This window comes from Mustela erminea, chromosome 17 (assembly GCF_009829155.1).
Source record: "Mustela erminea isolate mMusErm1 chromosome 17, mMusErm1.Pri, whole genome shotgun sequence".
Classification (NCBI taxonomy): domain Eukaryota; kingdom Metazoa; phylum Chordata; class Mammalia; order Carnivora; family Mustelidae; genus Mustela; species Mustela erminea.
The window spans coordinates 63,655,902-63,681,793 of NC_045630.1; the positions used below are offsets into that span (position 1 = coordinate 63,655,902).

A 25,892-nucleotide genomic window follows, 5' to 3' on the forward strand; every position below is an offset into this window, starting at 1 on the left:
ATCGATGCCCGCCTTCATGGGGCTCTCACACCCAGCTTGGAAAACACGCATGAATCAGCTATCATGGTGCAACGTGATAAATCCTGTCTTAAGACCTTGTTGTATAAAGTGCTAAAGAAATTATGAAAAAACAGCTTTGGGGGTCTCTCCATCTACAACGGCTTGCCTTACAGGTTAATGTTCACAAGTTGCTTGGTGCTCTTTTGAGTTCAGACTCACCATGAAATGATGGAAGACTTAGAAGGTTAGTTTTGAAACGAGGCATGAAAATGATTGTGTCCTTTGGTAGAGGAAGGCACGGAATTCTGACTCCATCTACTTACCAAAATGTTGAGGGTAGAAAGCAGTGATAAAATGCTTCTATCATCGGTCCTTTGGCAATGAATGCTCATCTCCCAAAGGCTTACTGCAAAAAACATAGGCCAGTAGTCATTATGGAACAAGGGGCAAGCAGTTGGGGGAAAAAAAAAATGAAATCCATCTAAATAAAGAACACTTTTAGGGAAGACATCTTCAGGCAGAATAATTTAATTTTATGGCTGGAGACAGCTGAAGAAAACATCTTGATTAGCTCTGTCACTTTATAGATGAGGGAACTGAGGCCTAGTGCTAAAATATATATATACATATATATATATATATATATATATATATATATATATATGATTTTTTTCAAATAGTCTACATCTAATTAATGGCAGATGTGGGACCAGAGCCCTCAGAAGAGAGGTACGCAGGGGAGTAAGTAGCTCACCTGTGAACTCTGGAGTCAGGTGGTGTGGGCTCCAGTCCCATCTCCACCACAGACTCGCTGGGTTATCTTAGGTAAGTTATTTAAACACTCTGACTTTCAATGTCTTCATCTGTAAAATGGGAATAATACTGTAGTATTCGTCATATATAAAGTGAAAGAATATATGCAAAACAGTACTTAAGATGAAATAATGCATATTAATATTAATACATAATAATAATGCATATTAATCAGGGCCTTAAAAGGAGCTTGATAATTGTTAATTATTAGGATTCATGTGTCCCATTTCTACATTAGTATTCTTCCTGCCACAACAGTAAAAATGGGGCCTTGTTCATTTTTGTTCCTTTGACACAGAAAGAAATCTGAGTTTCAGATCTGTATGCTCGGACGGTGTTCCTATTCCTCCTTATATCTTTTTTTTCAGGGCCAAGGAGATTAAGATCAAGTTGGGAATTCTCCTCCAGAAGCCAGACTCAGCTGTTGACCTTGTCATTCCATACAATGAGAAGCCAGAAAAACCAGCCAAGACCCAGAAGTGAGTCATGAGCATGGATTCCGCCACTTTCCCCAGACGATGGCTGTTTCTCAGATGTATAGCACCATCCCTCCTCTGGGGAGCTCTCCACTCTCCGTTACTCATTGACGATCGTAAGATCCCTCAGATACCTGGTCTGTAAATAAGCATTTTTCTACTCTCCTATGTCAGGACCATAACAAGCAATACCATCAGGTCACTTAACAATAAAGAGAAGGCCCTGCCTTGGGACCCTGTTTGAGAGAAAGCATACTTTATAAAATGGCAACAGCATTTAAATAACTCCCCAGCCACTCACCACACAGAGGCATGACAGAAAAAATACCTGATCACCCGCTGCCTGGGGTTCAGGTAACCGCTCCTGACCCGGTTACTTAAGATCCCTGGATGCTTGGGGCGCCTGGGTGGCTCAGTTGTTAAGCATCTGCCTTTGGCTCAGGCTTAGGTCATGATCCCAGGGTCCTGGGATCGAGACCCACATCAAGCTCCTTCTAGGCAGGAAGCCTGCGTCTCCCTCTCCCACTCCCCCTGCTTGTGTTCCTGCTCTGGCGATCTCTCTCTGTCAAAATAAATAAATATCTTTAAAAAAAAAAAAAAAAAGATCACTGGACGCTCATCCGCTGAGGAAGGACCCAAGGCTGCTTCCTGGGTGGGAGGATAGAAATGGAAACATCTCCCTCAGGAAGATGCTAAGACCAAGGCAGACAATTTAAGCCAAATAGCTTCTTCTCCAAATATGATTCCTTCAGAGGAACAGAAGATTGTTCCTTGACAGAGGAATTAATTCTTGCCTGGTCAGTTCTATGTAATGTATATGGATCACTGTTAACCCCAATCCATGAATTAGTATTCCTGACTGGACTTCCATAGTCCTCTCTCCCTTCTCCCTCACCTTCCCACACATACTTCCACCAATTTAGGCAAGGGGTGAGACTATGTAGGGTTAAGCTGTATGGCATGGGGTGCAGCTCCCCATTGGCATGGACTCTGCCATGACGTGGTAACTCTACCCTGAGCACCACTTGGCTTCCCATCTTCCCCCCAGCCACGCAGCCAGTCCTTCCCCCCGATGCCCTCCATCTTCCCCTTCAAACAGTTTCATGGGCCTGAAAATCAAGAAAGGAGAGCAGGAAGGAGGAAAGCCAAATGTACTCGCATTCCTCTGTTCTGCTATCGGAAAGCTTCGAGGCGATGGCGGAAGGGTGGTAAAAGCACAGGAATCCCTTTTAATCTCCGTTTCTTTTTAAATTTGACATCTGTATAAACTGGTCAATCTTCTCTTGGTCCAGATGACCTTCAACTTAATATAGCTGGATTGGTTGGGAGATAAAAAGACAGGTTCCTCTTTTTAAATCTTTTTCCATCAACCTAAGTGGATGGTTCCATTCCCCTCGTCTTACTTCAAAGTGATCCCCAACCGGAAGTGAGGCATAATTGAGTTTGGTGCATTTAGAAAGGGGAAGCTAATTCAGTGGGGAGTGGCAGGCACCAGGCACTGGAGGGGCATAAGAACCACATTTTGCAACAGCAACAGATCAAAAAAATCTATTTTGAGGTAAACAATGGGGTGGTTATGGATCTGTAGGAATTCACTTTAAAAAGGATGGCTCTACCTTTCCTGCTTTGATTCTCTGCTTTAAGGTTCCACACAGACACTTGAACTATTTGGCTTAAAAGGGATTCGGACAGAAGCAGTTTGGAAGGAAAGCTGGGGTTGATATTTATTGGATATTTTTTTTTCTCTCATCTTCTATTTCTTTTTTCTTCCAGGAGTTTGAATTATTGGGGGTGGGGGGGCCTGCATGTCTCTACTGCACTTGTCAGTGACTACTACAAGGCTTTCCCACCTTCTTCTAAGCCCCTAAACCCGTTCCACCTCCTGGGTTTGGCAGGTATCCGAGCCTTTTAACTAACAGGAAAAGACTGTTTTCTGCATGAGCTCAATCAATCTCTCTTCTCCCCCGCTTAAAACTTCTCTGTATTTTTGTACCCGTGTTCTTCTCTCAGAGAAGAAAATAAACCTTCTCCAGACTGAAGGTATTTTTAACCCTCTCATCTTTAAAAAAAAAAAAAAGCAGTCCCTTTTAAAAAAAAAAAAAAAAGCAAAAAGCATTCTCTGGGATGCCTGGGTGGCTCATTCGGTGAAATGTCCAACTCTTATTTTTGGCTCAGGTCATGATTTCAGGGTGGTGAGATCAAACCCTGTGTCAGGCTCTGTGTCAGGCTCTGTGCAAGGCATGGAGCTTGCCTGAGATTCTCTCCCTCCCTCCCCCTCGACCCCTCTAGCCCCCCTCTCAAAAAAGGCATTTTCTGTTTTTTAAAATGTTTTTATTTTTCTTATTAGAAAAAGAGAAATCTAAAAAAAAACAAAAACAAAAATAACAGGAAAGAGTTGCCTAAATTCCTACCACCCGTAGCCAGTGTCTGTGTTCTTAATTGCTCTTCTCCCTCTGGGACCATGTTCCATTCTGACAAAGAACTCTCTCAGCGCCCCCTTCCTACTCCTTCCCCTTTCTCTTGTGTTCATCAGGTAGTTCTAGAAGCAGGATGTGTCCATCCAGAAGAAGCTGTAATACAACCAAAGCATCTATTTGGGGTCTTAGAGATGGCAATCTAGGAGACACAAAGTCGACTGCAATCGAAGATGTGTTCCCAAGAGCCAGCATGAAGTGCAGGCTTATAAAGGCAAACCACAAGGTTATGTAACTTGCTTTGGAGGACTTGTGACTGACCCTGGCAGACTTCTAACTATCTAATGCAGGATGGTCTGCTCAGCTAGCAGGTGTTACATGATCTCTGTCTCAGTCTGGAGCAGTAGGACGTGCTCCAGGAAGTGGTCCAGGTGCGACCAACAAGACGAGTTTGGAGACGAGCCCTGCTTCCTCAACGTCCGCTTGACTCTATTCTTGACTCTACTCTCAGCCACTCTTGCTTGGTTTTGAATCTCCTTTCACAAAAGCCACTGCTTCCAGGATCTTCTATTCACTCTTGCTTATCTGGTTTAAAACTTATCACCCAAAGGAACCCTCTCTACAGGTGTGCCTTTTCCCCTTTGCCAGAGTTTGCTCAACGGTTGGCCTCCTGAAAACTCTCTTCCTTCACGTCTAACCCCGCCTTCTCTCTCTCTAAGGACTCCCACTTTTGTCCACCCTCTCTGTATGTAAGCATTCCCTAAGGCTATGCTCTAGGTCCTCATCATGAGTAATAAACAAATCAGTACACCACATAAACTTAGTTTGCAATAACTGTTATCATGGCTTGTCATAGAACCAATTGGGAAATGCCCAGGAGCTGATACAGATATTCCTATGGTTTATTTTATATTCTAGATGTTCCTTTTCCCTCTGGCCTATGCCACTATTTTTTTTTTTCTTTTTAAAGATTTTACTTATTTGAGAGAGAGAGAGAGAGAGAGAGAAAAGCACAAGCAGGGGGAGCAGGAGAGGGAGAAGCAGGCTTCCCACTGAGCAGGGAGCCTGACGGGGGGCTCAATCCCAGGACCCTGGAATCATGATCTGAGTCAAAGGCAGGTATCTAACCAACTGAGCCACCCAGGCGCCCCTGCCGCTATTTTTTTTTTTAATTTAATTTATTTATTTGACAGAGACACACACAGAGAGAGAACACAAGCAGGGGGAGTCGGAGGGAGAGAAGCAGACTTCCCGCCAAGCAGGGAGCCAGATGCAGGGCTCGATCCCAGGACCCTGGGATCATGACCTGAGCCAAAGGCAGATGCTTAACTGATTGAGCCACCCAGGTGCCCCGCCACTAATTTTTAACCACATTTTGTTGGTGGCGTTTTACCACTTTATAACTCTAGGATGACCTCCACATATTAGCAGGACCCCCGCCTTGTAGAGGAGAAGAGTTCCCAATTGTTCCCGCACCCTTGCTCTCACTGGGTGGACTGCTGTCTGAGCATCACTGCCAGGAATACAGCTGGATGTACAATGTCTGGCCACAGAGACCACAAAAAGAAGCAGGTGTTTTTCATCTGCATCCCCGTCCTCAGCGCCAGGTCACTGTTGGCCGTGGGGCACGGGCTTAACAAATTTCCATGAATGGACTTGAGCAGAGTCATGACCGTATTGCCCTGTGGGGAAGGAAGGGAGAGCAGAGCAGGCATTAAGGGCCGATAAATAACTGGGATTTCATTTCCCTTGTCAGGAAGAAGAGCACGTGAGAACATTACCAGAAGTGTTTAAATGGGTGCCAGGGGCCGTGTAGATTTAAAATAGAACAAGGAAAGGAAACCAGTGGTGTTGCAAGAGGTTAAAAACTTCCCCATGGTTACAGCTTAGGAAGCGTCAAGAGTTGCCCGCAGTTGGAGTAATGGGTTGCGGGGCTGCCATTTTCGGGTCATTTATGGCTTTCATCAACCAGACTAACTATGGGCCCATGGAACCGTCGTGAATGTTTGCATTCCACGCATGCTTAGTGCATGATTAGTGCTGCAGGTGAGCCGTGGGCCAGGTGGAACAGGCGACATTCTCCATGACCGACAAACTCTACCTTGAGGCAGTGAGTACGTTGTGGCCACGTAAGAGATTCAAAAGCGCACAGGTAAGAGTATAGTAAAGAGAGAGAAAACTTCCATCGAGGTGGCCACTTCCTGGACCAGTTGGCATTTACACTGGGCACTATAAAACACACAGTTAATCATCTCTATAAATGTTTATTTTGCCTTTCATGCGAACTGGCTTCCTCCGCCTCCCCCCCCACACACAGACTCCGTGCCCACTCTCTGTGGTCACCAATGACCTTGCAAACCAGGGCACTTATTGGCCATTTAGATCTGCATCTATCTTGTTTCCAAAGAAGTCAGACTTAATGAGGGCTGGCAAATTCTGAGAATCAGGACAGGATGAACCTCTGCTCCCTCCTAGGCTGGTGATCAGAACACTGGGCTTTATGCAGTGGGGCACGCGTCCTGCTCCACTGTGTCCTTGAATCAATTTGGACTAATTTAACCCCCAGGCGGGCTCAGCACATGTCCTTTTCAGGAATTTAATCTCGGCTGTGATGTACTGCTGCTATTGATCATTAGTCTGGTTCTAACAAGACTGTTTGGGACAAATTGGGTCTGGTAGCACGCTTTAGTGGGGTGCACCTGCTTATGTCATTTCTTCTTCCTGTGCTCCTCTGTATTAACCAGAGGAAAAGAGGGGGAAGGAAGGTGATCTCATTTTATGAGAATATTTATAAAATCAGAAAACGATTCAGAGAATGAGCCCGGCCTTCCTCCTTTCTCTGCTTCTTTTGTCCAACTATTTACTGTCCTGCTATTTCTGTCAACAATCAATAGAACCGTGGCGCATGTCTAGCAGAGCGTTGAACCCCCTGTAGTGAAGAAGTTAAGATGTGTGAGCTCTAATGCTAAGAATGTAGGTATGAAATAATATACACATAGGAAGAGTTATGAAGACGAACCAAAAGGAGGTATGACCTCTAGAAAACAAGTCCTTTTCTGGTTAGAAATAAAATGAGACAGAAGAATTCTTGCAATCCTTTCCTCATGTCATTTCTCTTTCCTGTGCTCCTTTGTACTAACCAGAAGAAAATGGGGTGGGGAGGGAGGGTCGTTCACTTATTAAAAATAAATTTCCGAAGAATTGGTGTGGTGCTCTTAATCGATGACACCTGTGTTTCTAGCCAGGAAAACGGAAACCATGTGAGTTTTTTTTTTTTTTTCCACCGTGTTTAATCTTCAAATAGTAAAAACGTAAAGCTTTATGGAAAGTCAAATAATTAAGACTCCAAATCTGTACATATTCTGCAATGAAGAACACAGAAGTGAAGGCTATATTCACAGCACTTTAGCCAAAAAAAGCTACTGCCATCTTGGACTCCTTACATAAATAAAGTGATGCAATATTTAAGCCAGGACAGCACAATAAAAAGTAGAACTAGCAACTGTCTCGTCAACCTCAGCTGCTAATCTGAATGCTTAAAACCCCAAGATTTTTTTTTTTTTTTTAAGACAAGCAGGAATGTTCCTGTGCTGTCTGAAGAGTAGATTAAAACAAAAACAAAAACAAAAACAAAAAACGAAGTGCTAAGGAAGTTCCAACCTAGGAAGAACACCTTCATTGGCCTTAATATTCCATTTTTTAAAAATTTATTATTTGACAGAGAGAGACACAGCGAGAGGAAACACAAGCAGGGGAAGTGGGAGAGGGAGAAGCAGGCTTCCTGCTGAGCAGAGAGCCCAATGCAGGGCTTGATCCCAGGACCCTGGGATCATGACCTGAGCCAAAGTCAGATGCTTAATGATTGAGCCACTCACTCGCTGGGCCCTAATATTCTAATGCCTGCCTTGTTAGTCTCTTTTGATTTGGCAAGGAAGAACTCACATGACAATGCAGGAGTTGGAGGAGGGGAGCCCCAGGAGGGCAGAGTCAGCCATTTTTCCCAGACAACAGCAGTCTGCCTTGACACAGTCCTGCTGTGAGAGAAGAGCTGGTGGTTTTAACGAGATAACTGCGGGGTTTCTGCATAGATAAATGTTAAAATAAAAACAGCCTAAGGGGAATTATGTGTTGGCTATCACCTTCTCCTTTTGAGTCAGCATCTAAAGCATTTATGTACAACATTCTCATTCATGATGTATAACCAATTTTCTTCTCAGAGAAAATATTTTAAGAATTATTCTCCTATCCTAACTGGGCAGGAAAAATGCATCCTGATTTTTAAAAATGTAGACATACGGTGATCACTTTTCCACCATGAGGCAGCATCCCCACATTTCATCTTCCACCAGCTGTAACAATGGCAATGGGATACAGATGTGGAATCACATGCCCTTTGCTGATTAAATTGGGCAGCTAAAGGGGAGCACTGGTGAGGCACAGAATGTGAGTTCAATCCCTATAATGGGGCCACTGGATTTCATTCCGTTACATTTGGGAAAAAAGGTCACAATTGGGAATACTGTCATGGAATATACAAGAATGCCAAGACACAGCTTCATGACAAATAGACTTTGCTTCTAAAAAGAGAGAGACCTAAACAGATTGTGCAAAAGGAGATGAAAATACACCTCTTAGGTTGCCGGGGTGGTTAAGTGTCTGCCTTTGGCTCAGGTCACAATCCCAGGAACCTTGGGATAGGCGTCCCTGCTCAGTTAGAAGCCTGCTTCTCCCACTTCCTTTGCCTTTCCCCTCCACTCATGCTCTCACTCTCTTGCTCTCTCTCCCAAACAAATAAAAGTCTCAAACAAGGAAGGAAGGAAGGAAGGAAGCAAGGAAGAAAATACACAATATCCATGTGTGAAAGCAAACTCAGCCCACCAAACTTGATTTATTAGAAAGAAAATAACAAACTCCCTTGTCCTGAAGATGGGTCATTGGGTGTATCATTTCTGAGTAAAGCAGGTCTAAGACATCGTCAATGAATGGTTAATTCCTTCTTCTCATGGCTGTTGCCTTTTTCTTTCCCCTAATTCTTGATTTAGACCTACCTTGGATGAGGCCCTGCAGTGGCGTGACTGCCTGGACAAGCTCCTGCAGAACAACTGTGAGTTGGAAATGTCTTTTATAAAAGCTCAGGGCAGGGACAGAGGCAAAATGTTGCCTTTGTACTGTCTGTGTCCTTCTTCTCCAATTCTGACATTTCTTCCATTTTTCAAAGTGGTCTCACAAGGTAAGGATGCCAAGGGAGTGTGGTTATCTAGCTCATAAGAAGAGGAAGATCTACTGCATTGGAAGAGAATGTGAAAATAAAATGTCCTGAGGACTCGGGATTGCATGTTGTTTTCCCATCGTCCTGCTTACCCACGTGGCTTGGCACATGTGCTTCTTAATGTTTTCATCAGGAAAAGAGAGATACTGCCTTTTCCAGCTTAGTGTCATAATGACTTGACAAGGATTGGCTAGAGTAGTGTGCAGACCACTGGATTAGGAAGCACAGGTTGGATAGTATGTCTCAATGAAAGCTGCTATTAACTGTTTTTCTGGCCCAACGTGGGTTATTCTCTCCCCAGACCTTGTTTCCTCTTCTGGTGCTTGCTGGTTGGATGTTTATTCAAGACATGACTAAAGTGCTATTAAGAACCCATTTCCAAGCTAATACCAATACACCTGAGCACTACTTGTCTTTCCCCTAATGCAAATTCTTACCCATTCCCAAGGCCGACAGATTCATTTTCAAGTTTCCAATGTTTAAGCTGCTCCATAATACTTAGATGGCTGGTCTGCAGTCACACTGAAGTGTTCTCCCTCGGGAATTTCTGCATGCAGTCCCTTTGGTTGGAATACTTTGTATTCATATCTCTAGCTGTAGAAATTCTTCCTCCCCTATAAAAGCAAATCCAAACACAAAATGCCTAGTCTTATCCAGACTGATCTCCCTCTGAGCTTCCAGAGCTTCTGCCTGCACAACTTTTCTCCTGCTTAATACATGCTATGGTGTGCTTTTTCATAGGCATCTTCCTCCTATGATAAATTATAAACTCAGTGACAGCCAGGACTCAATCTTCTTTTTTTTTTTAAGTTTTTATTTATTTATTTAAGAGAGAGAGAGAGAGAGAGAGGGAGTACAAGCAGAAATGGAGGAGGGACAGAAGGAGAGGGAGAGGGAGACTTGGGCTCTCCGCTGAGCAAGGAGTCCTACACGGGACTTGATCCCAGGACCCTTAGATCCTGACCTGAGCCAATTACAGATGCCTAACCCCCTGAGCCACCCAGGCACCCCCAGGACTCAATCTTTTGATCTGAATAATCTCCCAATAAGAAGTACACAATATGGGGAGAGTAATTTGTTGAATAGTTAATTTTAAGAACCCATATTTCTACATCTTTACCCCAAGAATGGCATATGAAACTTTGTTATATGCTTTGCAAAAATATAGATTTTAAAAATATTTTTCACAGGAGCATCATGATCAATAGGCCCAGAGCAGAATTATATATGATTTTTTTTTTAAATGTCTTGGTTTTGGTAGGGAAGCTTCTGTTTACCTGAGACAGAATCATTATCTTTGGAGGCAGAACAGCCAAACCTCAACTTTGTAACTTTCTTAATTTTATCCACTTATGATTCTCTTTTTATTGCTTGTGTTAAACGTAATACCCTGCCCCAACATATGTAAAGTGTTCAGTAAATGTTTATTGGCTTAATGTGTGGATGAATGAATTCAATTTGCTTCCCAGATCCAGAAATCCCATGTGATCCACCAAGAGAAAAATATATATGTCTATCAGTTTACTTATTTCTTGTCTTACTTAATGGTTTTGGGGCCAATTGCAATCTCACAGATGATATATTGATACATTATGAATCCCAAGTATCCTGGGTGCAGCTATTTCTTGCTGTAGTCAAGAAACCCTGAGAAGTAATAGAACTATTCTCATGTTTGCAAAACCACTAAGGAGAAGGATATATATTTGTGTGCATATATACAATCCTTTTCAGGTCACACTAATCCTTCAGGCCACACGTTTATATATTTCAGGCTTGTAGGAAACAGGGAGCTATTGATAGAAGAAAGACGGGGGTTGAAGTTAAGTCAGAGACAGTTAGTGTTAACACCTTAGCATTTGTTGAGGGACTGAAGTCTTTCAGGTTGCACATAGACAATGACCATGGTGTGACCTTGAGCCATGAGATTCTCACAGTAATGTGTTCTACTTCTCAGTGTGGAAAATATGTATTCACATGTGTGTTCTTGTGTAACTATCTACATATAATATTCACATTTCACTTAATCATATATATTTAAAAGTTATATATGCATATATATGTGTGTTATACAGTATGGATCTCTGTATGTGTGTGTGTCTATATAATGTCCATATAATCTTTAATACAATGTCCATATAATCTTTTCTTTAAAGATTTATTTGTTTGTTTCAGAGATGGAGAGAGAGAGAAAGTCCAAATAATCCCATATAATTTTAAGTTCCACATAATTATCCTCCTAAGTAATTAACATTTTTAAGACTTGGGCAATTGATTTCCCCAAGTGATAAGTGGAAAAGCATTTGATAGTCATTCAGGTCAAAAATCCTTCCTTTGAAAGGATATCTGTATATTCAAACTAGCTCAAGTGAAAAAGAGAGTTTCTGATATGAATAGAGAGATCTCATGGAAACACAGGAGAGGCACGTCCTCGGAAAGGGGACACCATTAGTAAAAAGACAACCTCTCCCTCTCCAAGTATAGTCCTCTGCTCTTACTATCTCTCTGTCTCTCTCTTCCTTCTTATTTTTCCATTTCCCCTTCTGCCCCTGCTTCTCTCTCTGACTCCCCTTCTTGCTCTGTGTCTCCCTATTGACACATTGTCTTTGATCCCTGCTTCTCACTGTCTACCTGTCCCTACAGAAGGACTAATGGAATGATTGTCACACTCAAATAATTCCACCCTGGCACCATCAACCTTCAGAAGCAACATTTGACCTATTCTTCCAAAAACCAGCTGTCATGCCTTGTGAATATTATTTAAGCCACATTTAAGCAACTCGGTTCTCATGAGATGTTTTTGTTTGACTCTACTAAAACTAATAGTCTATAGTGAGAAATCTCTAACATTAGCTGTGATTGATGCAAAATACGTAGCAAAGAAATACACATTTGAGAAATCCATGCATTTGAAATGTCAGTCTCTTCTCAGATGTTTGATTGGATAAATGAAACCATTTAAACATGGCACCTCCATTGTTTATAAAGAACATTTGGCATTCTGTTCCACTAATGTAGGATATTCACTCACAATTGATATAGTTCCCAAGTATTCCTTAAATCCACATTTTTCTTGAGTGGAAATGAAATCAATTGGTACCTAACCTCTTCAAAATAAGACAGTTAAGGTGCTACTCAATCTTTTCTTCTCCAACTAACAAGATTTCTCTTACTTTTCCTCATTTAAAAAATCATTTTTAATCCTCCAGTGTATTTGACTCTGTTTTGAAAGTATGTCAGTTTCTTACACGTTTTGTATTCAGTTCTGTAGTTGACGCCATCTGTTTTCATTAGGTCCATGGGACAAATAACCAGTGTGTTGTTCATTAAACACAAAAACAGATTGCACATGGGAGCTTAAATAAGACGGTGACATTAAATTTCTCCATGTGACTATCTTTAAGAGCAGAGGAGGAATGAAACACAATCTAATAGAAGAAAGATTTTATGTGAATTCTTTTTTTCCCAGGAGCTCCAAAAGGTCAGCATATTTCCTGAGATACCCTTGAGATATGAACTCCTCCATGGGGAATGGAATTGCCTGTATCTAGCCTTCTTTCCACACCCTTCCCCCTTCTCCTATCTTCACATTCACCTCTTGCTTCTCTCCCCTTGGTTTCCAATATTCTCCCTTCCCTTTTCTGGCTCATCTATGCCCTTGGCTTACTGTCAGTGGCAAATTTCTTTAAAGCAATAATAATAATAATAATAATAATAATAATAATAATAATAATATAAGCACGAGCTTCCTTGTATTATTCACCGTGTACCAGGCACTGTCCAAAGCACTTGCATATATTATTTATTCATTTTTTAAAATATTTTACTTATTTATTTGACAGACATAGATCACAAATATGCAGAGAGGCAGGTAGAGAGAGAGGGGGAAGTAGGCTTTCTGCCGAGCAGAGAGCCCAATGTGGGGCTCAATCCCAGGATCCTGAGATCATGACCTGAGCTGAAGGCAGAGGCTTAACCCACCCAGGTGCCCCTATATTGGTTTATTTAATGAGTGTAATAATTTTAGGACTTAGGTACAATAACAATTTCTATTTTTCAGAAAAGCAAACTGAGGTTAGGTAACTTGCTTAGGAAACAAAACATTAGAGTGTTAGCAGAAAAATTACTTTTCTTCTAAGTTTGTGTTCTTCAGTTCTGTGATTTGGAAACAAATGCTTCCCTTAATGGTCTTTATTCAGTTCAGCACAAATCTATTCAATGTTAAGCACAAGGGTGCCAGGTGGTTTGGCTGGTTAAGCATCCGACTTTTGATTTCAGTTCAGGTCATGATCTCAGGGTCATGAACCCCATGTTGGGCTCCATGCTGAGTGTGGAGCCCATTGGAGATTCTGTCTCTCTTGCTCCCTCTCCCCGTCTCGTGGCCCTCCTCAACCCATTCACACACTCTCTCTCTCTCTCTCTCAAAAAAAAAAAAAAATTAGGACAGGTTTAGACTAGGAAGTGGAATATGAAAGAGAAGCAAAAGTAAATGAAACTCAAACCTTGAACTTAAAGAATTGACAGCCTCTTGGAGAAGACTAGCATGTAAGCGACAGTCCCAACAAAAGAACAAAGCGAGCTTTTCCCTCATCATAATAAAAAATCTTCAAGAGCAAGTAGGAGGGTAGTATCCTCCCATATGAGGTAACATTTGAGTTGGGTTTTAGATGGTGATAAAGATGAATTTTAAATTAGGCATGAATAACAATGATAAAATCCAGTCCTTACTGAGCCAGCTATCATGCTACATGTTCAACACCATTAAAGAGCTTTACATGAACTACCAAATCCTTACAACCTTCTCAGGTGGGTTCCATGATTATACCTGTTCAACAGAAGAGGCAGCGGAGGCTCAGAAAGGGCAGGACACTTGCCCAAATTACCGTGGTTATGTGATGTGCCAAGATCCACCCCAGGCAGCCTTGACTCCAGACCCCATGCTCTGAACCAATAAGCTATGCAATGGAACCTATCAGCTAGCCACACATTAAATTTCACCATCTTTCCTTTAGGAGACGAGATTTATTCTAATCTCGTTTTCAGTATTTTTATTATACCAAACCAACTTGGCTTTGTCTAACACTCCTTTTATTTTATTTTCATAGGAAAATATAGCTGGCTTCATGCTGTTCTTGCATAGGGCTGCTGCACTATTTTGCTTGGATGTCCAAAGGGACACCATTCATGAGGGGCGGCTCTCGGACTGTAATGTGGGTCACAACCCAGATTACTCCCACAAGACCCGAGGTCAGGTGGACTTCCTCTGCTGCCTCAGCAATAGATACCTGGAGAGGTGTGTTGACAAGTATCCCGAGGCTGTGTGCAGGCTCGCCAAGGAGCAGTGTGGGGTTTTGCAGGAATGCATGCTGGGGGATTGACTGGGGTGTGAGGTGGACTGGCAGTGGTGTGGCCCAGAGAAGATGTGTGTGTTCTTTGCAGAATAGAGACATTCCTCCTAGGGTCAGTTTGGCTCTGACCCAAGAGCACTTCCTCAGAGGTTATGGGAATTGAACAGAGAGTATTGGGGAATGGGCCAATAGAAACTCAGAGGCTAAGGAGGAGAAGGTATCTGGAGAGTGATTTGTGGGTCCTATTAAGGGGCCATTCAGAGAACTCTCAAGAGCCAGTTGAGAGAAAGAATAGCTTTAAGGATCTCCTAAACCAATAGAGCAGAAAGCCATTTTATGAGTCTCCGTTCAGAGAGAGTGCATTGATAAAAAGCCTTGAAATAATACTGCGGAATTCAATGAGTGATAGAACCAATACCTAGGAAATGGACTTACTTCACTGGAAAGTTATTTTCCAAGCTGCCCCCATCCCAGATGCCTGGTAAATGTTAACATTGTTCTGGAGTCCTGGCATGTGTTCTCAGGTCATAAATAACAATGCTTGGGAGGACTGGGATTTTATCTATACCTTTAGCTGTGGAATGGGTGATTCAGAATGCCTGATGGGTTGTAGGGCCATGGGCCAGATGAGAATAAATTGGCCACAGACTTATTCTGCGAAGTTATAGTTTCCTCAGTGGTCTTGCGTGGGTGCTCATAAGACTTCATTCCTGCTGTCATTTCCAGGCAGCAAAAAGTGCCTGGGAATCTTTCCATTTCAACAGAGACTATCCACCACCTTTTGTTTAAGAAACAATGAAAACTTTAACCATGACAGAGATCTAGGCCTTCTTTCAGCATATATGTTTACTCCCGTGTCACTAAATTATAACAAACGCTGCTAAAAATACAGTAAATTCCTTAGTTTAAAAAAAAAATATATATATATGTGTATATATATATATATATATATGTGTATATATATATATATATGCAGGGAGAGAGGGAAAACACACCTGATTTTATCCAGGCACACGTAATCGAACAGTTTTGTAGTAATTCTGCTAGGTAGGTTTCTAAGAGAAAATTGTTTATCATATATATCATTGCCCCGAGATGTATTTTTAGATGTTGATCAATTGAAAAAAAAAAAAAAAAGTTGGGGTTCTTTTTTGTTGTTTTTTGTGTTTTTGTTTTTTGTTTTTTGTTTTAGATGAAGTACAAAAAGAGGGCATTAAAATGCAAGTATTTTGTTGAGCCAAAAATTGCTGACAACTCTAATCCAAGTCAATTACCACCTACCATCCTGTTTCTTAGAATTTAATGTGGTTGCAGGGGACTATGAGGGGCATGCAGACTAAACCTATACTGAGGTAAATTGGAAAAAAAACAAAAAGAAGAAGAAGAAGAAGAAGAAGACAGCCAGAAATGCTGGTTTAATCATTACACATGCTGTATGCAGGCCAGATGAAATCCATGCATCCAGTGAAGATGAATGAGTGGAAGCTGAGTCTGTCAGAAGCAGTACGGAGAGGTGGTCAAGGGAGAGGTCGGTTGACCGAAATGAGACCAAAGGAAATGAATTCAGTTCATGCACGTGTTCCCCAAAGAGAATGAATGGCGAGTAAGTCTCTCCTGATGGGGAGTGAGTTAGAGCGACACTGGACCCTGATATGTCCTTACGGAGGACGGTCGTCCTGCTTCTGCCCCAGGAGACAAAGTGATCCGGAGAGCTGGCCAGTGGTTGTGACATTCTTTGCAAAGCTAGAGTTCTTCTCCTCCCCCTTCAGAAATCTAGTTTTCCTAGATACGGACATGGGTTGTCTCTACAGCTAGGCATTTGTTGGACTTTGGGTTTAAAAAATATATATACGTAGGAGCTCCTGGGTGGCTCAGTCATTAAGTGTCTTTCTTCTGTTCAGGTCATGATCCTGGTGTCCTGGAATTGAGTCCAGCATGGGACTCCCTGTTCAGCAGGAAGCCTGCTTCTCCCTTTCCCACTCAGCCTGCTTGTGTTCCCTCTCTGTCAAATAAATAAATAAAATCATATATATATATATATGTATATATATATATATATACCTAGATTTAAAAACAAGGAAAATATTGAACCTACGGAGTGATCTTTCCTTCATTCCTCTCCAGTGCCTTCCTAGACCTTTACCCTTGCCTTCTACTCATCTCTCACTGTGGAGGTTAAGAAAGAAAAAGTAATGCAAAGATCGGACCCAAGAACCCCTAATATACATACTTGTTTATGTATGTATGTATCACATGTATGTAAACATTTTAAAGTAAGCTGAAGTCTGCATGAACCACCGCACACTGAAAACACAATCACAGTAATTGTAATTATATTAAACTTAGTATGTTTTAAATACTGACCTATGATCGGTGGGCAGAGTGAACTGTTTGTCTCATGGCAACTTCACTGGGTCTTTTCCCACACATCCTCACATCTCAAACTAAATAGCCCTTTCATGGGGCCTTCCCTAAAATCAAAACGATCTTAAGAGCCTTCTGTCACTCTGTGACTCTCTTTAATATGGCTTTTGCTTAGTCGTGTCAATGTTTTATGTGTTTCTTCATTTTCTTTCTATTTTCCCAACATCCATAAGCTTCATTGGGGGGGGGAACCATGATAACTTGACTTACCATGCTGACTTATCATAGTGCCCGGAACATATCTGCTCAAATATCATCTGTAGAAAAAAAAAAAAAAAGATTATAAGTCATTTGCGTGTGATAATCAACATCGGTGTTATGCTGCCAGACCAAGTTTCAAATGCATTTTTTTCTTTGTGCTAATTGATAAGTATCTGGGTGGTATTGACGTTCATAGTATGCCTTGATGCTGTGCACGGGTAAGCCTTCATCACCAGATACAGACTGCCTGGATTTGAATCCCGGCACTGCCACTTACCAGCTGGTTAACTACGAGCAAGTCACTTGACTTCTCTTATCTCATTTGTGAAATAGGACATTAATAGCACCTGTCTTTTACGTTTATGGGACTAAATGAGCTAACACTTGTTCTTATGTAAGTGATGGAAATACGTAATAAATGAGCCAAGTCTCTACAGCAGCATACAGTGTTCATAAACAAGCAGCACATGTGTAATAAATGTATAATATGTTTTAGATAAATCTACAATACATGTATTATATATGTAGTATGTATGCATTTATCCATCCAACCAACCTTTCCCCTTGCTAGATGGACTTGCCAGCTTCAAAAGTTTCCTGAAGTCTGAATTCAGTGAGGAGAACCTTGAGTTCTGGCTTGCCTGTGAGGACTACAAGAAGATCAAGTCCCCTGCCAAGATGGCTGAGAAGGCAAAGAAAATTTATGAAGAATTCATCCAAACTGAGGCTCCTAAAGAGGTAGGTCTTGATGGGTAGGTGGGTGAGTGTGCCCACTGTTCTCCGAGCTGGGCAGCAGAGAGGATGGAAACGATGCTCCTGGCACGTCGTGAGCAGTCGGCAAATAGCTGTGAGGTGAGTGGACGTGGACACCCCGATCCCAGGCCTCCCTCCATGTGTGACTTCAGACGGGTCCCTAATTAAAGTCCTCCCATCCTCAGTCTCCTTCGCTGGAAACAGCTCACATACGTGCATGTTTGTGTACCTAGAGCATGTTTAAAACGGAGCTGTCATAACTTTAAAAATTCTCCAAGTCTTGTATTTTGACTGAAAAATTTACCAGTTCATGTTGATGAGTCACAGATGGACCCATGTAACGCACTCGCACAGGCAAGTAGCAACCTCGATTTCCTGTCTCTGAGGCTTTTCACAGCAGGAACTGGTGGAGAAACACAGTGGCAAGAACCAGAACTAAGATTTTGAAGAGAAACGGCCACACATAGTTCAATATGCAGATGATTTGTACATTGCAAGTTGTCATTTGATCATATCTAAAAGTAAGGCAAGAATACGTTCCTAGCTCAGTGAACAGAGGCATGTTTATTGGAATGATTCATTAGAGGAAACCTCTGAGTAGAAAAGTAACAGATAAATAGCAGTTATTAAGAGCCGGATACAATGTGTTGGGAGTTTTAAACACATCCCTTCTTTTTTTTTTTTTTTTTTAAGACTTATTTATTTATTTGAGAGACATACAGAGAGAGAGAGAGAGAGGCAGAGGGAGAGGGAGAGAGGACCTTAAGCAGACTCCCTACTGGGTGTGGAGCCTGACCTTGGGCTCCATCTCATGACCCTGACATCACGACCTGAGCCAAAACCAAGAGTTGGTTGATGAACAAACTGAGCCACCCAAGTCCCCCAAGACATCCCTTCTTTTAAACATTAAGATTGGGAAAGAGCTTTATACTTCTCTGATACTCAATCATTCTGAGTAGTATTACCTACCTAGCTTAGACTATACTCAGTGTAAGAGAAGGAAGAAGCATTGCTTTAGTGTGGCAGGAAGAATAATGGAGTGGGAACAGAGTGGTGCACATCACAGCCTGTCCTTCTGGAGTATTAGTGGGCATGGAACTTGACCCCATGGGGCTTGGAGTCTTCACGTGCAGAGGCAGGCCTCAGATGTCAGCTCTGAGGCTGCTCTGTATCATCTTGCCCCGTCCCTGCAGATAGCACTCTAGCCCCTCTCACCATGGAAAATCTCACCACACTCTCAACTCCTCCATCCTAGACCTTGGAGCACAGTTCATGCCCCCCGTCCAGCCCATTCTGGCCTGGAACTCCCCTATCAGGCTTCTGTCTCTGACTCTGCCTCACCAACATCCTCTGAGTCCAGATGGTTTTTCTCAGCATCAAGGACCTCTAGCAGCCCAGGAGAGACTCAGAATGTTCACCAGTGTTCCAATTCAGAACCACAGGCTGGCTTGGATTCTGTGTCTTTCTCTTCTATAGCCAGATAGCTTAAGGGTTCTTAAAGTACATGAAATGATAAAGAGTGATTTCTCTCAAATCACACTCAGGCACACCCATGCAGGCTGTACACTGCACAAATCCAGGGGACCATTCACAGGGACCTTAATATGAATGGTGTCCCCGGGACTTGTGTGATATGTTGACACCGCACTCAGGACATAGAAGCCACAATGCCTTCCAACCCTGCAGTCTACTGGTTAAAAGCCACATTGCTAAGCTTTTGAGTCCTCTCTCTACCACTGCCGACCTTGAGAAAATAGCTTAACATTCTGCTCCTCACTTGTAAGATGGAAATGTCAGTATCCGCCTCCGAGCTGTGAGGTTAAATGGGTTCACGGGCACAGAGCCTGTTAAAATAACGTTCCCAGCAAGGAGCCTGCACAGATGAAGCACTCAATAAACATTAGCTGCTATTCTTGCTGCTATTCTGTCAAAAGCATCGTTGCCTGGTTTGTTTCAGGAGAGACCAGTCCTTGCTCCTCCAGAGCCATGCACAAGGTCCTGGGTCCTGGCCAGGTTCCTTTCTCCTCTTAGCTCTCTCCGCCAGGCGTGAAACCTGGTGGAAAGCAAGGAAGGTTGAGGGATGAGGCATTAGGACACCTGGATTTGAATTCTGAGTCTTGGATGCAATTTACACGTCTTAGCTTGGTGACCTTGAGAAAGTCACTGATGCCGTGTGTGTGTGTGTGTGTGTATGTATGTGTGTGTGTGTGTGTATATGTATATATGTATATATATATATATATATATATATATATATATATTTCCATTTGTAGGGTTCTCATGAGGATTCGATGCGGTGTGCACATACTAGCTGCCGGTGGAGGGTCTGACCCCCGGCGGTGTCTAACACTGCTTGTGTCTCCATCTGATTCCTGCATGTAGGGGAGCGTCACTTGCCTTACCCCATTGCCTCTAAAACAGAAATGACGTTGCTCACTTTTTAGGATCCTCTGCCCCTCCTGTGTTTTACTGGTGACCAATTCCACTTCCCTCCCCACTTGTCATCAAATCCTGCAACCTGAGCGGACTCGTGACCCTGTTTCCTGGCCCACAGGTAAATATTGACCACTTCACAAAGGACATCACCATGAAGAACCTGGTGGAACCTTCCCTGAGCAGCTTTGATGTGGCCCAGAAGAGAATCTATGCCCTGATGGAAAAGGATTCACTGCCTCGCTTTGTGCGCTCTGAGTTTTACCAGGAATTGATCAAGTAGTAATTCAGTCGGGCTGTGAGAATCACCCTGTGAGTTACTTCCCCCTTAATGCCCTGCGTTTCCCAGCAGCCTGCGCATCTTCCCACAGCAGCTTCATTCAAAGATACCCAAACAGGGAAAACCCCAGGGAGCGCCGCTTACTCTTTCTGTGCACTTTGATGTTTATCTGTCCTTGGAATGCCTTCCTGTCTTGGGGTCTTCTTCCTGTCTCGTTCTTAATTAAGTTCTACTCAGTGTGTTCTTGTCAAAGCTCATCAGAATTGCAGAAACATTCTGCTAAAGGCATGCAAATATAAGACAAGAATATGATATCATTGAATGTAGGTCCATTTGTTTTGGGTAACGAATTCTCCATCTAAACCGGTCTGAAAAGAATGTGGATGTAGAAAGACCAATTTCAATTGATCTCATTTGTTGTTTTAATTCTGACCCGGGGCAACCACTCCTGTATTTCTGATTTCCATTAGTAAAAGGTGAAACGAATTTTATGAAGCAGCCATTATTTGATTTTTTTAAGCAAATACATTATGTAAAATATCAATTTTCCCTTTAGAGGGTCTTTGTGTTGGCTGGAGGTCACTAACAAGAGATATAACCACGAATATTTCAAAAATCAATCTGAACACAATCCATATTGATTCTTTCCTTATATCTCTCTTATACTCCCCACCGCCCGGTTACCATATTCTTTATTAAATCAATGACCTGACAACAGAGTATTTAATAAATGTATATATATGCCTTCAGTATTTAGGAGCAATGTTTCGATTTTCAAATTATTTTAAATCCATGTGAGTATAAAATTCCAAAATTTTCAAGTCCAATCATGTCAAATAAAACAGATGCTGTCCAGCACGATGTCCCTTACCTCAATATCAGGAGAGCTATCTATACACTAAGATGGAAAAATTCTGTCAAGCCTAAAATGGTTAATTACCCTATGATGCCATCTGTTTATTTAGAAAATGATGATTTTCCTCAAAATACCAAATTATCTTTATAATTTGACTACATATGAAGGCTTTCTAAGTAAGACAGAGTTTCAAAGAACCCTGCATTTTGTGAAATGATGTAACTTTTTTTTAGCATCCCATCTTGCCTCCCTACTCTGTTCCCTCCATTAGCAGATCGTATTTATCCTGAAAGTGCACAGTTATGCCCCAATGTACCTTGCACGCAGCTGACTGATAAGCCATGGTATTTTTTAGTAGTTTTTACCTTTTAATTATGTCTTTCATTATTGTTAAGGCTTGCTAGATCTTTTTCATTATCTTTAGTAGATTTGATTAAGCAGTGATTTACGTAATTTAGTAATAAAGAGAATCAAGCTAACCATGTACGAGGCTAACCAAGATGAGGATGTTGAGTTACTTTTGAAAGAAAGTAGCCGTGAAAGGTTGAATAAAGTTCTAAAATTTTGAAGGAGAAGATCACATTGTTCAGTCTTGTATTTCCTCCTTTCACATTCTTTTCTTCTCCACACACTCGTGATTTTCCAAGTTTATGGCCCATTTATTCAATTGTTTCCTAAGAATACTGAAAGCGAAGCAACCATGTTACTGTAGTCTCCAGGCGAACTCTGGTTGTGTTGGCTGGCTCTTCTCTGTGTTTGCTCTTTGGGAGGATAGCGTGCCCTTCTGAACACTTGCCATTTCACATTCTGAGAGTGGGTTGGAGTGAGTGGGTCCACTGCCAACAGTTGCCAGTGTGGTGAGAGTCCATTCATAGTTGGAAACATTGTTTACTTCAGAGATACTCGTCACCAAGCGGTCAACAGCTAGTCCGGATCAACACTATGAGCATCAAGAAGTCCTCCCTGCATACATTTGTGTAGAAGTGACACACAACTCAGAGCAGAACTTCCTGGCACCACCTTGCTCAGCATCTATCTACACTGCCCAAATTGGCATCAAATCTCCAGCCCTTTATTTTCTTATGCAGCTAGAAACATTAAGAACCCAAGGATCTAGGTGAATTATTGTTCTTGGATGCCAAAGCATTTTTAAGCAGAATGTTCATTGAATTGAAAATTCAAAAACTTTTTATTCTCATGATTTCAAAGAGCCAAATGTTTGAAAATACCCAGAAAATGTACTAGATATTACAGAGCTCACCCAGCTGGTTGACCTTACACAGACCCAGATCAACTGTATTCACCAACTGACTACACACCCTATGTCAGTGGGTAGGACTCATGAGTGTAGGGTAAGAAGGGCCTTCCCCTTTTCATAGGCTGAACTCAGGAGGCAAAGGACAGGAAAAGCACCACCACGAAGACAGACAGTGAAGGGAAAAAAAAGCATGAATGCTTTCCAGTCAAATGATGGCATGTAATATATATATTGGTATATATGATTTTAAATTTATAGTTTACACACACATTAGAAACTATTCTAACACATGAAGTGATAAAATTGAAAGGAATACAAGTATGACAACCTAAAACAAGAAAGCAATCATATCAAAATTGCCCCCCAAAAGTTTTTTCTAATCTTTTTAAGGTGCTGTTAAACTTAGGGAAAAGATAGGGGGAGGGTGCGGAGGAAACAGTGTTACTGGAAGTTTCCGTGGTAACACAAAGAAAATAACATTCTTTTAGTTCTGGGAAATTAGAGAAACTGGGATGGTCTTTCCAGGAAGAAAAAGAAATGTGTAACATCTCTTTATCACTCCCTCTCCCTCCCCACTTCCCTCCCCACTTGAGTAAGTTTCTGGGAAAGTGAGAAACTGTATGCAAGAGTCCTGCTGTGCTTGGTGCTCTCATTTTCCTCCCTCGTGGAAATGGAACTACAGTCGTAAGTGATCTGGGATGTAGAGAGGTAGCGGAGCCAAACTGTGGTCAATGGGAAGAGGAGTACACGCTTCTCACTCTTGAAGGAAACCCAAGATGAGGCCGGGGAGTGGCCCACAACCAAAGATTTTCTGCCTGGGTTTGATACAGTTTGGGGTTGACGTCAGTTTAGGGTCCAAAATGGACCGGAGTAAAGAGGTAGACTATTGATTCTAACAAAAATTAAGAGGCTGTGTTTATCTACTAAAGCAGGGCTCGCTCACGTGAACAACACACACACACTCACACACACACACACACACACACACACACCCCTTCTCCCAGACAGACCTTCTGAGATGGAGAACTGAGGCCTTTCAGTTCCTTTGCTTTCACATCAGTAACATCAAATATGGAAACGTTTTGCTCCCCATGCCCTGCAAACTCTCATTCTCTATTGTGTAAATTATACTATCAGTAGAGTTCAGTATTTAGTGCATAATGAGAAAAACTTGGTGAAAGAAATTGTTTTTATTTATAAATCTGTGGATTTTCTTGGTTGATGGGTTCTCTCTCTAGATTCCGTTTCAGCAGGATGGGGTTATTAGTTGTCTCCCCAAGAATAGTAACTGATCGGAAGTTTCAGTAAAAACTCGACCATCACCAAATCAATGGATGCCCTCAGAAGCATCCCCTGCCAGGGCTTTGTCAAATTATCTGTCCCATCACAGGTTTGATCATGAAAATTATTTAAAAGACCATCTGTATTTAGCAGTGCATTCTCCCTGTTTGCTGGGACTTAGCAACTTTGGGAGATAAAGGCTCAGGGGAAGAAAGGGAAGAGAGGACAGAAGGATAGTGGTGAAGAAGAGAGTGCCCACACCTAAGAAGTTAATCCATCTATTAGGAAACATTTAAGAACAGCTCCCTTTGACTGAATATCAGACCACATTTTGCTGTCATCACTGGGATTTGCAAACAAGGCATTCTTTGAGTCACAGTGCAGCTAGATGAGGAAATTCATTTTCAAATCCTAAAGAGTCTTGATTAGAAGGAAAAATAGACGTAGAGGATCAGCTTTCCCCACTTGGGTCACCTGAGCGGGGGAACAGAGAGTGGAGAACTGAGTTTCCAACCGTCTAAACCCAAGAGCCAGGGAACTCTGTGTAGGTTCTGGACGTGAGGTCCTCATGCATCTCAGTATATCCTGACTGACTTGTCATTAGACCTCTCTGGTTTCCGGTCTCCATTCTATTGGATAAACATGTACATGACACTTGGGAGGAGGCTCTTCAGGTAACAATTTACAGCTGTTGCTTGGGTTCAACACACTTTTCCCCAAATAGGGCACGTGGCAGTCCAGAGCAATTGATAGCCAAGGACAGTCCTCCCTCAGTATCAGTGAACCATCGTACAACTGAAAAGATCAGCTCTTCCAACTGAGGAGAAATTTGCAGCTTTGGAAACTCAGAGCAGAGAGTGAAGGGAAAAAAATGTCTTGGAAATATTATCCTCACCTCACAGTTTAATAATAGTTCTCTTATCTTATTTTTCTAGTAGAGAAGCTACACATCAAGCTTATTCAAATCCAGTTTAAGAAGCCTCTTGCAAGTTACTTGTTTTCTCACTTGAGGTATTTTCCCTCCCCACCCCACCCCTATACCCCCCTTTCTCTCTTCCTCCTGCAAGAGGAAACCTTTAAAATAGCAGAGTCTAATCACAGTCACGTCATAATGGAGATATTAAAAGCATTTAACTTCCTGTCTAGGAAAATGTATAAGCTAAGGCATAGACAAAACACAGCGGGAAATGCTGAGACATTTTCCAATGGAAAGAAGTAATCTGGATCATTTTTTGCTAAAAGTTCTTTTTATGTTATATAGTATCAGGATTTGGGAAAACTAAATTTTTTTCCAAATATTGGAACCCACATCTTCAGGAGACACATACCAGAGACAGGAGTAGAAATGAAAGGTTGAAAATCCATCTGTCGGCATTTATCCTGTAAATTTTTCATTTAGAAACAATTGTATTTATCTTCTGATTTTGTAGTCAATATGTTGTGTACTGTGTGACTCATACTTCTTGGTAAATAAAGCACCAAACATGTATCTGTAACCATGATCACGTATATTGTATTAAATATATATCTGTCTAACAACCTCTGTGAGTCCTTCTTCACTCCTGAACGTGCTTGATATGAAACTATGCCCTAAGATAGGCTTCTTTGCTCACTGTGATCCTTACACCACGTGAGCCCTCGATCATTTGGGATGATCTTTATCCTAATAAGCATCAATTACAATATCCCCCTACAGCAGAACTCAAGAAGGGAGATACAAAGTGCCCCAGACTCTCACACTCTGTTGACTACTTTCTCTTGGATTGGAATGGCAAATTACTGACCTCACTGTTGGCTGTTAGAGCTAAGAACATTGTATCATTTGGATCCTGCAATAGTCAGTGAGTATAGTCATTCCTTTCTCCCCTTGCACTGGTGAAAGAGCTGAAATCCTGGTGCTTTTTCAAGCAGCTCACGTCTATGACCTTAGATTTGATGCTCAGAGAGTTTAGGTGATGGGCTGAAATTATCCAACGAGGGCTGGGACTGGGGTTAGGGAAACTTTGTGCACAGAAAGGAGCCTAAGTGGGAGCAGATTTGCAGGGAGAAACAATAATGAGAAACATGTGGGAGAGAGAGAAATTGAAAA

General features: G+C 42.0%; 1 protein-coding gene across 1 annotated transcript in view; it reads left to right on the forward strand.

Annotated features, from left to right (window-relative positions):
* Positions 1-25,339, forward strand: part of RGS5 (regulator of G protein signaling 5) — a 49,481-nt gene extending 24,142 nt beyond the window's left edge. Inside the window, exons 2-5 of the mRNA XM_032318414.1 lie at positions 1,182-1,292; positions 8,746-8,807; positions 17,514-17,680; positions 20,250-25,339. Coding sequence (XP_032174305.1) covers positions 1,182-1,292; positions 8,746-8,807; positions 17,514-17,680; positions 20,250-20,411 — 502 coding nt within the window. The 3' untranslated portion in view covers positions 20,412-25,339. The remainder of the gene's footprint in view (positions 1-1,181; positions 1,293-8,745; positions 8,808-17,513; positions 17,681-20,249) is intronic.
* The last annotated feature ends 553 nt before the right edge of the window (positions 25,340-25,892 follow it).